Raw genomic sequence first — 13911 nt, forward strand, 5'->3', positions numbered from 1 at the left:
AGAGGCTAGTTAGGGCACGGAGCCATGGTGCTTTTGGCCAACTTGCATGCGCGTGCGTGCACACACATTCCCCCGACCCCCTGGCCCGCTCCATAAAAGATTCTTCTTGCTCCAGCTGCCAATGGCATAAGTTGCTCTTGAACCAGACCTGGAGGCAGCTCATAGATAGCTTAACCCTCTCCCTCCTCCACCCTACCGCTTGTGGCAGCAGAAGAAAAGAAGTAAATCTATGCTGAGGAACATCTGTGCAAGGTTGGCGGGTTCCACAGCCCACAGGCGAGGGATGGCATTGATGACATAAATAAAAAGGCTACATGATAAGGCTCTCTCTTGCCCTGACACTTTCCCATTTCACTATGTACAACGTGACCAGGGTGTGTGTGTTTTTTGGCACAATCCTTCAAGTCAATCTCATTTCCCTTGCAGGGTCTGTTTACTTCAGACCCATCGGCCAGTACCAATGAAGACTGGTTCACTAGTTGCGGTATATTAAAAAAAAAACCAAAAACAAATAAATGTATGACTCCTCCAGCCACTTATTTGGCCAGCTGTCCTGTAACTTGAAGGTTTGAAAAACTTCCTTTCAAGGCATTTCTAAGCAGCTTGAATCCAGGTTGGGAACTACCTATTTTGCAACATGGAAAAATTTGCCAGGGCATCAGAACCCATGGACAACTCTTGTCACTGTGTTTCTTTTTTTTCTTTTAAATATTCCATTTGGAATCCATGTTTGTCCCCAAAGGGATCACCCCCGTGGGTAAAGTTTATGGCAATTTCTCTTACAAATCCATGCACAAGCAAGACAAGAAGAAGACACCGCCAGCAGAAAGGGGCTTTAGAGCTGTGTTTCATCTCTCGTTTCAGGACCGCATGGGTCCAGCTTGTTGATGCAGCTGCTGTTTCGACTGTGGGCATCATTGGCTACGTGAGCTAGCGGGTCGGAGCGTATTAAATACCTAGGAGAAACAACAAACAGGCCCATTAGTGCTTCAGGTAAATGTGCGGCACCTAGATTGCCAGTTGCCATCAGTTTAAAGCACACAGGCTACTTTGGGGAAAGCTGAATGAGGATCTCCCGCTTCCCCCATTGTAAGGCCCTAGTTAACTCCGCTGCCATCAGTGGTGTTACTCCAGAGCTGTACCAGGGTAACCGAACAGCTGTAATCCCCCTTGGCCCCGCCCGCAGCAGCCTCTCCAGGGCAGAGGATGTGTACAACTAGCTCTGTACATAGCAGTACTCATGGGCAGTTGGACGGGTAGGACAGGGAAGGCTGATAGGACAGAGCAGGCTTAGCCAGCACTGAGTCCCCTCGGGTGGTAACCCCACTTCTTCCCAGCCCTGCTGTGCCCCTTCCCTGAGCCCCCCCCCCGCCCACCTACTGCCTGGTAAAGCTTCCTTCAGTCTGTCCCCCGCCCACAGGTCCCTGCTGCTTGCCACAGCCCCGCTCTGCAAGGCCAAGGGGGAGGCGGGATGTGGCTGGGGGATGAAGTGAGCAGGCTGGTGCAGGGATGAGCCAGTGGGGTGGGGGATGGGTGCCGGCAGGCCATTGCTAAAGCAAGCAGCAGATGAGTGGGGAGCGGGGGTGGGAGAGGATGCAATGGTATGTGGGGCAGCTTCAGGCAGTGGGGGGAGAGCCATGGTGAGTCAGCGGTGTGGGGGGCATCTTGTGGTGGGCGGGGGGGGGGGGGGCGTGTCTGGCTAGGGAGTGAAGAGGGCCACTGTGCAGAGCAGTGGAAGAAGAGGGGACAGTGGGGGAGTGGGCTCAAAGGCAGAGCGGGGAAACATCACCTGCTGCCCATGAGCATGAGGGACGTTTAACCGTCATTAGCCCTGCAGCAAGAGCTAGACAAGGCTCGCATGTAGCCTCAGCCAGTGGAGAGACATATCCACCATTAAAGTCATTGGCCACCTGCTTCTGCACTCTCCTTTTGTTCATAAAAGTTTAACCACCTTTTCAACAATTGTTATTTCCTTGACCCCCAAATAGCAAAGAAGGTGACACCAACCCAGTCTTTCTTTGCAGGGTGCTTATGCAGCAAGAGAGAGCTCATGGCAGGCTAGTAGAAAGCCCATGTATTCTAGGGCCGGCTGCAGCTCTGTCAAATAAGCGTAACCCAGCCCAGCTTGATTAGTCTACAATGCCAGGCAGGGCTCCAGAGCACCAGGCAGGTAAAAACACTCAACAATAACCATACAACTCATGAGACAACACTGAGCAATTGTGTCATCCCTTCCTCTCCCCCTCCACCCTGGCATTGCACTGCATGGCAAATGCTCTGTGGTGCGTTCATACTTACACGATGTCATTGAGTTCCAGCCGGGTGTCCGGTGGCGGGTTAATCAGGACATAGGATAATGTGTTCTGATGGTCATTCATCTCATCTGCCAGGGGGAAATGGAGTTGTTATGCTGGTGGCTGGAGTGATCACCTGGTGCTCTCGGTGGGATTAGGCAGCAAACACTTTTGCAAATTAATCACCCATCCATGTGAAAATGGGGAACTGCAGGGGCTACCAGCCATGTCCCAGGTCACCCCCCCCCCCACCCCGTGCAGCACAAATAGGCAACAGCAGGGCTAATGGCTACGTGTGATATGGTAGTGAAAAACTCACACTCCTGGTGCACCTGCCCAATCAGTACACTCAGCCCTATGACAACTCCCACTGGTGGCTCTTGGGCTTGGTTTACTTTACAGGCGCCCAAGCCACCTTGGTTCAGCCAAGCCTGGCGCCAACTATCCAAATGAAAACAGCACTTAAAACAACATGGGCAAGATGGGCTCAGCCGAGTTTGCTTTTGTACCTGGGTGTCTCCCACCAGACAAGCCAATGACTCGCTCACACGACACATGAAAGCAGGTGAGCACAAAGGGGATTGTGAGGTGCACCACGGCTTCGGCGTCCCTAATGCATTAGTGCAAAAGAGCATTTGAACAGCAGCTTGTGCTAGGATGAGGTAAGAGGCTTAGACAGGTGGTTAGGTTGGGGGGGGGGGGGGAGACGGAGGGTTGTAAGGTGGCCCACGCAGATGGGCCAGAAGAAGAGGAGCCCAGGATTTAGCTCATAAATTGTGAGTACCCTAAACTGATAACTGAAAGCTCCCCCCTTCTGAGCCTACTACTGCAATGGCTACACTGGAGCTAGGAGGCGTCATTCCCCTCTTGCTTAGATGCACCCAGGTTAGCTCTGCTTGACTTCATGTGCTTAAAAATAGTGGGTAGCACAAGGGGCCAGTTAAGCTACTACCTGTCCAAGTATTTACCTAACTGAACCCTTTGGTACATACTCAGCCAGCTGGGCCAAGGTCCCAGCCATGCAGATCTGAAGACACAGAGCTCTGTGTTGCTCAAACTCTTGGTTCTTCCACCAACAGAAGTTGGTCCAGTAAAAGATATTGTCTCTCTCCTAGCGCTTCCTGATGACACAACCTGTCTGGGGTCTTTTCCCAGGCTCCTGTGGTCACACTCCAGAGCTGCCTTCCCTCATGCACTCCACACAACCCCGACTGTCAGTGAGCATTACATCAAAACTTCTTGTCTGCCCCCCCAGAATTGAATGAAACTCTTCCAAATGGAGACAAGTAGCCTGGAGGAAAGCCCTACGCTTGCCCCCTTTGTCTGCCTGAACAGTGGGGCTGATGCCTGACCTGTCAGCCACCTCTTCCCCAAAGCACCAAGCTGCTTCCACACTTGTGAGTAACCGAAAGCATTTGGCAGCAGCCACACGGTTCAGGTATGTTAGACCTAGACAATCTTCAGTGTCTTGCACAGACCATTGGGCATCTTTAAAGGACAGGGAAGACCTGGTCTGACTGTTTTACTGCAAAGAGAACTCTGGCATTACTCTAACTGCTACATGTGCACCATACACATGCCAAAACACTGTTCAGTGCGACTAGAACACCCATTGGCTGCGTGAGTTTTGCCCCATTCTCATTTTCCCCTTGTTCATTATTTGATCCAAAGAAAATCCAATGGTGTTTCACAGCTTACAGGACTGTAGCAAAGTTAATGATGACAGAAGTCAGTAGCAAGGCTCAGAGTTACCAGCAAACTCAGCAGGCAAGATTCATGGCCGTCAACACACGTGTACGGTAAATTATCTTGTAATGCATAATGTTCCACAGAACTAGCCTCATTGGTGCTGACAGCAAGATAACTGCAAGGATGTATTTATTCGCCTGGTCTATTTACATCGTGTTCATGTTGCACAGAGTAAACATCATTGTTCTAAAGAGTAGCGTTGCCCGTTCTTCTTACAATAACTGAGCGCCAAGCCCATGAGCGAAATGATTGCAACTACAGCTGTTCAACCGCCAAGAAAATTATGTTAATAAACATATGGCTCAGTAAGTGTAAATGAGATTAGGAGCTGTCGAACAACAGATTTCAAACATTCACTGACAAGATGCGTTATGTACAGGATGGAAAACATGGGATGACAGGTTAATAGACAGGGAAGACTAATGACAGCCAGTTACATGACATCACTATAAGGCTTTTCACTGGGACTTCATCTCTGATGTTAATTGAAATAATCCATCATCACAGAAGAGCATCAACCGTACTTATTTTTTGCACAAATTTTGAAATCAAAGTCGAGGTCTTATCACAGAATGTTCAATGGGGCCACAATCTTGATGGCTGGCAAAAGCAGACCTGCCCTAGACAGATGTCATCTCCTGCATTTGTTTTCTTCACTTGACCGTTGCTGCTACTATGCCTGAATCTCCTCTCCACCTCCCCCACCACGACTTTCCAAGTCCTCTTACATCTCCATTGGTTTTGATTGTTATGATACAGTCGATTGTCTCTTTAAATTGTGCTCTCCAGTGGGACTCCTGAAGATACTTTATAAGCCAGTTTTTCAGGAGACAAGCCACGATTGCTACAAAAGTGAGTCAAGCAAAACATGGAATAGATTTGCTGTGCAAATAGCCAAATGCATGTGCAAAAATGCATGACCACAACTGACAGCCAATGTCTGCTTTCAAGGGCAGATGTGCTAATTTACTCACCCATAAACATGCTCGCAGTGGCTTGTGCACACCTGATCAGCACAGAAGCACTACTCAGCACTGCGTGTGCAAATAGTGTGCACTGGTCCCATCCTGGGCTGCTGAGCAAAGTGATGTTGCAGAGACTACATTTGGCACCACTTATGCCCTGCGCCTGGATGTGATCACAGACTTCCTAGTCACCAATAATCTTTTCATCATTGGCCTCCAAACAGGTATGTGTATACAGAGCATCCCTCTGGAGGCTCATGGAAAACCCACTAAGTTACATCATTCAGGTGTTATACTACTGTGCAGAGCTTGGTGAAAGCTAATAGCTAGAACAGAGATTCAGCTGTAACTGGTTTTCAGGCCTACACAAGTTAGCTATTTCTCTCCCATCACTGACAGCTTTCAAAAAGATCCTAAGCCAGGTAAATTCTTTGTTGTACTACAGGCAACGAATGGACCTTTCACTCCCTCTACATTAGCAGTGGAGACAGTGAAACCTCAAAAGCTGAGGGGTTTAATGGCATTCCAAACTCCAGTCATAGACTCAAATCCCTCCTCCTGATCCTTCTAGTTTTTAATTCCCATTCAGAAACATGGGCACACGCAACCAGCCTGCCAGCCCGTCTTGCTCAGGACTGTCAATGTCTCCATGCAGTGAAGATCAAGCAGCACTTTGGAGCTCCATGTTTCTGCTGCATCTGGGATGGTGTCTTTTTAATATTGCATGCTCCAGGAAATCTGAGAGAAACCACCAGCCTGGGAAATGCCTTCACTTTCCACCAGGAGCAGAAAACAGTTGTGCTTTTATTTCCACAGCTTGTGAACAGAGGACGCTTCCAGGAGCCAACGATAGTTGAGACCTGGACAACGGGTATTGCTTAAAATGGCCATCTAAGGAAGGGCCTCATCAGGGCTGCCCCAGGCACAGAGCCAAGGGCAACTTCTTTTGCTGTCAGCTGTCCAAGAGCCAGCATTCATTCCTCTTTAGGTGCATCTCAGCTGCCTATGACTTTTAGCTCACGATTGGTGCAAGAGGACAGACTGATGCGACACCTCAGTTTCACTGTCTACATTGGTTGCCACGTCTCTTTGGCATGGATGACATCCTGAAATAACCAAAGTAACCTGCACTAGGCAGGTGTCCAGCTTTCTGCTCCCCTCTGCCTCAGCATATCTATGCGTAAAATGAGCTCCTGAGTTATCTGTCTTGAAGGCAGAGTCAGTAAAAAAACAAAGGTCCCCCACCTCTGGGATTCTATCCTACAGTTGAGCCCAAACCCAACCATCAGAGCATGGCACAAGCCATCATTTCCTCTTCAGGCTTCCCACGTCCCATGGGCCGGCCTTGGGATCTGTTGACCACCTCTGTGGTGATGAAGGAAGCAGGGTCAGTTGCTATGGAGGATTGTGAATTATGCGCATCATTTTGGGAAGATGCTGGTTGGACCATTCTAACTTATGCCTAGTGCTGAGTGACTGATCGATATTTACATCTGGCAGAGAGTGTGGTGGTAGCTGATCACATCCCAATGCTTAGCCTTACAGTGAGAAAGGAGACAGCAGGGCTAGAGACATTTCAAACTTCTCACAGCTTGGTCATTCCAAATGCACTGAGTGCCATATGACTGGGGAAGGAGTTGGGTGACCTTTGGCAGAGGCAGGATTTCTTGTTCCATGGAAGCTGTTTTTCCTAGCAAAACCATGCATTAGACCAAAGCGCTGCTAACGCACCCAGTATATTGCCATATTGTCTTCCATGGATCAGAGACTCTGTTGGGCTTATCTTGCCAATCTCTGCTCGCTAGGCCAATTTAGAGTGTCCAGATTGAAACTTGGTTTTCAGACTAAAAACCTATGAGTGTGTAGATAAATAAGGGATTTGAATTGGTTGAAGAATCCAAAAATAATATTAACATTAACAGATTTTCATGTTTTTTAAATTTCTCCTGGTTTTTCAGGTGGTAAGCAGGAATTCATAATGCATCGACCATTGTGGAATCTATGCCTTTACATGGTGATATGTCAAAGGAGCTTCAAGCAGAAAAATGTCACTGAGACATGGCTTAACAAATGTGGGCTGACTAGCTGGCAATATACTGTAACTGAGCAGGACTTCCATGAAACCACGTTGGGGCCAGCTCTCTGATGAAGCACACAATTTACAGGGAAATGCCAACTTTTCACCTTAAGTGTTGTCTAATGAAGGCCTTGTTAGGCCAGAGCCTCTGCATTACCCGCATTGGGCCTCAGAGATGAATTGCCTGCCTGAAGAGACGGACCCAGCTGTGCCAAAGACCTTGGCAACTGTTGAAACTCTTGCTGAAGGAAACAAAATAAACAGTCCTGCAGCACCTTAAAGACTAACAATATTATTTCTGAGGTGATGCACTTTTGTGGGACAGACCCACTTCTTCAGATCTGAAGAGTAACTGATAACTGTCCCACGAAAGCTCGTCCCCTAATAAATAATATTGTTAGTCTTGAAGGTGCTACAGGACTGCTTTTTTGTTGTGTGAAGGTACAGACCAACATGGCCAACTCTCTGAGGCTCATGCTGAGCTGTTAAATTAACTGATGACAAGTGTCACAGGGGGTGGCCAAGTTAGTCTGTATCCACAAAGACAAGGAGAAGCCTGTGGCACCTTTCAGACTAAAGATTCATTGGCGCATCAGCTTTTGTGGGCACAGACCCACTTTGTCAAATGAGTGTAGTCGTTGTAGTCTACATATATCGGCTGCAGTGAGTCTTTGCACACAAAAGCTTATGCGCCATTAAATCTATTAGTCTACAAGTGCCACAGGATTTCTCATTGTCTTTGTTAAACTGTTTCACAAGAAGTTGTTTGTGCTAAAAACTCCCTCCCTCCCTGCTCTGTGCTCTTCTTATCTCCCCCCTGGCCTTCCTTCCCCACCCCACCTCTCCCTGGCTCCATCTCTCTGCACAAGGACTGTTCCTTCCTGAAACAAAGAACAGCTAAACTAGTTGGAACTGGTATAATAATAATATGCATGACATATGGAACCAGTATATAAGGAACAGTATGCTCACCACTCTTTGGAGACATGGCTTGTTAAGTTTCCCCCAAAGCATTGTTAATAAACTGCTTCGTATTATTGGTGTGGCTCAATTCGTGGGAAAAGAATCCCTTTGTTTAACAGCCTGAAATTCAAATAGGTTTTTTTTTTTTTTTTGTTCAGCTTTGGCTTTGATTCGAAAGGGTTACAGAAAGACTTGCTTTAGATCCTGTTTTGTGGTAGCTATCAAAAAAATCACATGAACTCTGATGAAAGTAATCTGTCATTAAAATCCCTTCCCACAGTTACCTCTCCTGAAATGCTTAAACTTCTTTCACCTGTTTTCTGCAAAGCTACACAGCATGGGCACATTTCAGTCAGGACTAAGATCATGTTTAACCCCATATGAAATTCATCTCCCTTAAGCTTTGAGTCAGGGACAACTGCAAATAACTCCCATTGAGCTTCAATGAGCCTGTCCTCTTGGAGACTAAACAAGGTGCTCAAATGACTAGGTAAAATGTATAATCTGGTGTTTGCTCCTTTGCATCAAGTTAGGTGTCCCAAGATGATGTGGGGCTAACCTTTAAGAACCCATAAATGGTTTCATTACATTTTGGGTTCTCCCAGAGGAGTTTTTGCATAAAACACCAACCAAACCTCGTAGAAAACAGCACTTTAAAGAAAAGATATGAGGCTGCTAAACTTTGATTGTGATGCATATACATTTAAAAGAAGATAATGAAATATTTGCATTTTTACCATGCCATTCATTGGAAGGCCCCCAAAATGCTTTTTAAACAGCCTCAGACTCTCATCCTTCTGGTATTTCAAGAAGCATACAAATTAAATCCAGCACGGCAGTTCACATTCCATAGCTGCTAGAGAAGTCCCAGTTTATCCCCAGCCTATTTTATTTTGCCAACAAAAAAAAGAAATCTGGGTCTCAAATTCCACGTGGTTTCAGACATAGATCAAGTTCCAATGGCTCACTTTGGAAGGAGAGATTTTTGCAGAGGCCATTAGTAGCTGTGATTTCCTCAAACACTTTCAGCTAGCAAACCATCAGTGGAATTTTGTCTTTGCAGTTTTAGTGGATCTTCCATTTGAGTTGCAGACACATGATGGGTTTTCCCAACCCTCTCCCACAAGCAAGGGTGTAAAAGGCTCACATCTGTCTAAGGTGAAAACTGGCAAGAAGGCAGGGTTTAGACTTAATTGGCATCGTCTCATTATGGGGGTTGCAGCGAGTCAAGCTTGACTCCCAGGAAAAAAGAATTACCTTGCAAATATCCAAGGTTTACCCGATTCATCACATCACTGGCTGTTAAATTTGCTACATCCTCTACAGAACACACAGAGAAAAGGTACAGACATAAACAAAGAGAAAGAGAAAGAGAAATCAGCAAGTAGTGACTCTGCAAGTATTAGGGACGATCCCCCGGAGCTTTCATGATAAAATGGGAGTGGGGGGAAGGAAATGGAAAAGAAGGCAGAGTAATGCATTTTGTCCAAGAGTGCATGGGTAGTCAGACACCAACAGGTGATATGCTGTGTTCAGAGCACTGAACCAAACACGACTGGGTCACTGACACATCCCTGGGTTCAAAAGAGCCTTAGACGTCACAGCACATCATGGCACATTTCCACCTCCTCATCTTTTATCCCTCGCCATGTTTTCTAGCTAGCTAAGTTAAGAGCTCCCCACACACTTCAAGCCTAGAAATGCAGCACTTCAGCTGAACAAGAGTCCACCTGGGCTGACGTGTTGAAGGGAGCTCTAAACCCATCCTGCACACCAGCTATACTGCAGTAGCTATACAGTAGTGTTGCTCAACCTTTTTCTTAATAAAGTACCCTTTTTAAAAAATAAGTACCCCTTAGTACCTACAGTTTTCAGACACACAACATTTTTTTCTACTACTGCAATACGTTTGAACAACTAAATCGTAACTGGTTGGTTGGAAGAAATTGCCTATAGGCAATAAACTTACCATCGCACATATTATTGTGCAAAAAGGATAACAAAAAAAATTAGATGAACATAAACTAAGTCCAAATTTTTTATTCATAAAAATGTTGGGAAACACTGAGTTAATGTACCCTCTGGAAGAGCTCTGTGTATCCCTGGGGGCACATGGCCCTCTGGTTGAGAACCACTGCTATATAGCACAAGATATAAATAAGTTGGGTATCAGACTTCAGGGGTTAGCTCTTGTCTCCCCCAATCAAAATATCTCATACCATGATTTGGATTTCATTCACATTTTGGGATGCAGAAGCCCGCCATGGTCTAGCATGAGTTTAATGGCTCCCATTGCATGAGAGGGTTTATTTTTCCATTTCAGTTTACAGGTATTTCCCCCTTGTCCCCAGACATTTGGCTGCATCTCAGAAGTAATGTTCAGCAAATGGGAGCAGGTTGTGCAAGCCGCAGAGCCTCACCAGTGCAAACCCCTGAACGTTTGCCAGGAAAAGGCAAATGTGCAAGGGACAGCGTCCTTCAGGCATGCTAACCTGTGTAACCAGCTCTTGGATAACCTCAACAGCCATCCTGACCTTCAGTCGCTTTATTGGAACATTCTTTCCATGAGGACACATCAGTTTCCAACTCTCCTACTATTAAGAAAAAATGTGTTCTTGTGGTTTCCTTATTCCGCTACTGGTTGAACCTTTCTCATCCGGCACCCTCAGGACCTGAGTGGTGCTGGATGAGAGAATTTGCTGGACCACAGGAGGTCAATATTGTCTAGCATGTTACCAACACTTTTACTGCTTACTGGCCTCATAGAGCGCATTTAGGGGTAAATTACAGATAAATGACAGCACAGAACACTGAGAGCCAGGACTTGTGGCTGGAAACAAACTTTAGGGGACCGTGGGAAACTGGGTCACACCCATGATAAGTGGTCTTCCAGCTAACTGAAATCATGCTGGATTATGGATGTTGCTGGATGTGAGAGTTCCGGGTTAGAGAGGTTCAACCTGTACTTGATAAATGCTCTTTCTGTCCCACTGATAACATCCCAGGGCATTATTACCCTACATCCATGTCAGGTATTTTGCATCTGCCTTGAAGGCTCCAGTGCTCTAGTAGAACAGCTGGATTACCTACCAAACGCATGTGAAGGGAAGGAAATGCAACCTCTGTGCAGCAAACTTTGAAGAAAAGCTGCCAGTTCAAAAGAACAAGCAGCAGAAACTTGTGGGACATTATCAGTGAGGCAATTCTTCAAGCTTACTCTAGCATGCAAAAATGGGAATCGTTGCATTAACTTCATTAGATATTAGACTGGATCCTTCCAAACATCCTGGAGAATGGACTTTGCTCCTACTCCTAATTCTGGACAGTAGAGGCTCAGTGATGAGACCTTTTACTGACATGTTGCCAGTTAGAGACTAACCTGGACATCATTCACCTCTCGTACAGCAAACTGTCGCCCTACACACATGGCTGTTTCCCATAGACATAATGGCCTGCTGTGAGATCTTGTAAGCAGGCAAACCAACTGGCATGGTGGTGCCTATTCTAGCAGACTCCAGATGCAATGATGGTGCTGTGTTGAATGAAGGGAATGAAGAGTACAATGCTACTACCCCTGTAGCCACTTAATTTGTTCAACATAACGTCGTTCCATAGCCAAGCAGACTTAGCTGTGTGTCTCAGTGTTGCTAGTCACACTCTGATTCAGCGGACAGCAATTATGACGCTACCAGGTAAAGCTCTGACTCTACCAATCACTTCAGCGAGGTTCTGCACAGGCTCAGAACATGCCCATGGGTGATCAGTGACAGGACTGGAGCCTAAACAGCCATCCTCCCTCAGTTACCATGGAAGTCGACTGAACTCATTGTGCCACTGGAACACTGTCCAAACACTTGGAGCAGATGGACAGAAGGGAGAAAGGTGCTACAATTCCTTATCCCAGCTCATGAAGGTCCCTCAAACCAATCACGTCTTCCTTAACTAAGTTTGTGGAACAGACTGGTGCATTGGGCAAATCTTTGTTTCCTTCCAAACCCTTCCTGGCCCTCCCAAATGTATATCTAAGTTCTTTTCCCTCTCTCCCCTATGTCTGAAAAGTTGCAGCAATGCAAATAACTTGGAGACCAGGAAACTAAAATCCCTCCAGGAATGTACTGCAAGGGTCATGCCAGCTCCAGAAATCCCACCCGCCCTGAGGACTCCAGTTGCACAACTCTTGGTTTGCCTTATTTTCTATTAGGCTGAATGCCCTTTGGAGTGTGTGTGGAAACCTAGCTCCTGAATGTGAAAGGTAGAAGCTTTTCTAGCATGGACGCAAACAGGCAGCAGCACAGGATGGCTTAAAAGAAAAACAAACAAACAAGAGCACCATGAGCTAAAGATTTCATCATAACCAAGAGATATATCATTGTCCAAAAAACCATGAGGCACACTCTTGGGTTAAGAGCCAATTAAAATACTTTAGAAGAAAGAATCATTGCACTGAGAGAGTCAAGTGTGATGCCAATGCACTATATCGTACAGCACTTGCTTTACTGAGAGACTTATGAGATAATAAAGGACTTATTAAGTTCTACCAAATTAAAATGAACCACTTTGCTCTATAGCTACTGGAAAAAAAATCCTAGGCAGAGAATTTGCCGAAGGATTAAAAATATAATAGGATATTGTATCAGCCGATGAGTTCTTTTCTTCAACGCTTTGCCAGGGGAATAGAATTCTCAGACAATAGCATTAGCAACTATTACAAATGGATACTTGAGTCAGCTACATAAGAGAGCTGGGGCCAATATTTTCAACCTGTTCTTAGTTAGTCAACAATTTTACAGACACAAATAATTACAGAGTGAAATTTTGCACCTGTAATGTAGGTCATTTAGATATTTATTTCCCTTGTGGTACCAGGTACTTAGACATCTTTTGCACCTGCAAATAATTATGTATGTGGCCACCATTATTCACTACCGGTGTCTGAAAGAAGGCCCCTCTATGCCTCAGTGCTCTGGGATTTACAACGCAAGACAGCAGCTGATTGATGTGAGGGCTGAGTCTGAATGCAGTGTGCAGAGCTGAGGACAAGTCAGAGGCTGCATTTCATTTATACCCTGAATGCATCTGGTTTGGCTCAGCTTGTGAATGGGGCACATTGCTGGAAAACCCATTAAGTGTAAGAAAGAACGAAACCCACTTACCATAGCCGGTTGTAGGTAAACCCAGATGTTTCATTCGATTTTTGACAAGCTCAGAAAGCTCTTGCCTTTCTGACCTCCTGTACAGACTCAGTCTCTGCTGGCTGATCCACTCCGCTGTTTTGCTTGTGTGCTTGTTTCCTTTCCTGCTCAGCCTGCGTGCCCACTGCATGCTTTTGCGCCGGAGCAGGGGGTGCTCAGACTGGTCACTTGAGCATGAGTTCCTGTGATGGCTTGTCTTGATGTTCCAGTGCTCCTTGACGTCTTTTGTATCCTCGCAGTCCTCGACATTGATTGAGATCTGCGACTGGAAGTCCCAGCAGTACATAAGGGGATGCACCAGACACTTTTTCATTTATGGTTCAAGAGCCTGATTCCCCTGGAGTTGGCTGTGGCCAGCTCCTTGTAGGACCAGGCTCTAATTTGAACAATGCACCATTGTCTGCCTGTATCTGAGCGAGTTTTTTTTTCAGGTAGTTGATGGCATTTAGCCATTTTGAGTGAAATCCATCAGCTACTGTACCATTGTGATCAGATACCCAGCCTTATAATGGGCCCCCACTTTGGATGACACTCTTACCCCAATGGCCAACCAATCATCATTCCCAGCATTATGAAATCTGCATGTTGAGACTGCTGCTTCCTGGATCCCTCTTCATGTTGGGTGGCTCCTGACAACTCCATGGTGAGATTTCAGTTTCCTATTGTATGAT

General features: G+C 46.1%; 1 protein-coding gene across 5 annotated transcripts in view; it reads right to left on the minus strand.

The window, feature by feature from the left end:
- Positions 1 to 471: 471 nt before the first annotated feature.
- The window catches only part of KCNT1 (potassium sodium-activated channel subfamily T member 1), a 200829-nt gene continuing 187389 nt past the window's right edge, over positions 472 to 13911 (minus strand). For 3 of the 5 annotated variants that reach the window (XM_075015824.1, XM_075015827.1, XM_075015828.1), the window contains 4 exons: positions 13202 to 13505; positions 9306 to 9368; positions 2299 to 2383; positions 472 to 956 (listed from right to left, as the gene is read on the minus strand). In XM_075015824.1, the coding sequence (XP_074871925.1) occupies positions 836 to 956; positions 2299 to 2383; positions 9306 to 9368; positions 13202 to 13505 (573 nt within the window). In that variant the 3' untranslated portion in view covers positions 472 to 835. The remainder of the gene's footprint in view (positions 957 to 2298; positions 2384 to 9305; positions 9369 to 13201; positions 13506 to 13911) is intronic. The other 2 variants (XM_075015825.1, XM_075015826.1) reach the window with 2 other exon arrangements.

The sequence above is a fragment of the Carettochelys insculpta genome, chromosome 21 (genome assembly GCF_033958435.1).
Source record: "Carettochelys insculpta isolate YL-2023 chromosome 21, ASM3395843v1, whole genome shotgun sequence".
NCBI classification, from domain to species: domain Eukaryota; kingdom Metazoa; phylum Chordata; order Testudines; family Carettochelyidae; genus Carettochelys; species Carettochelys insculpta.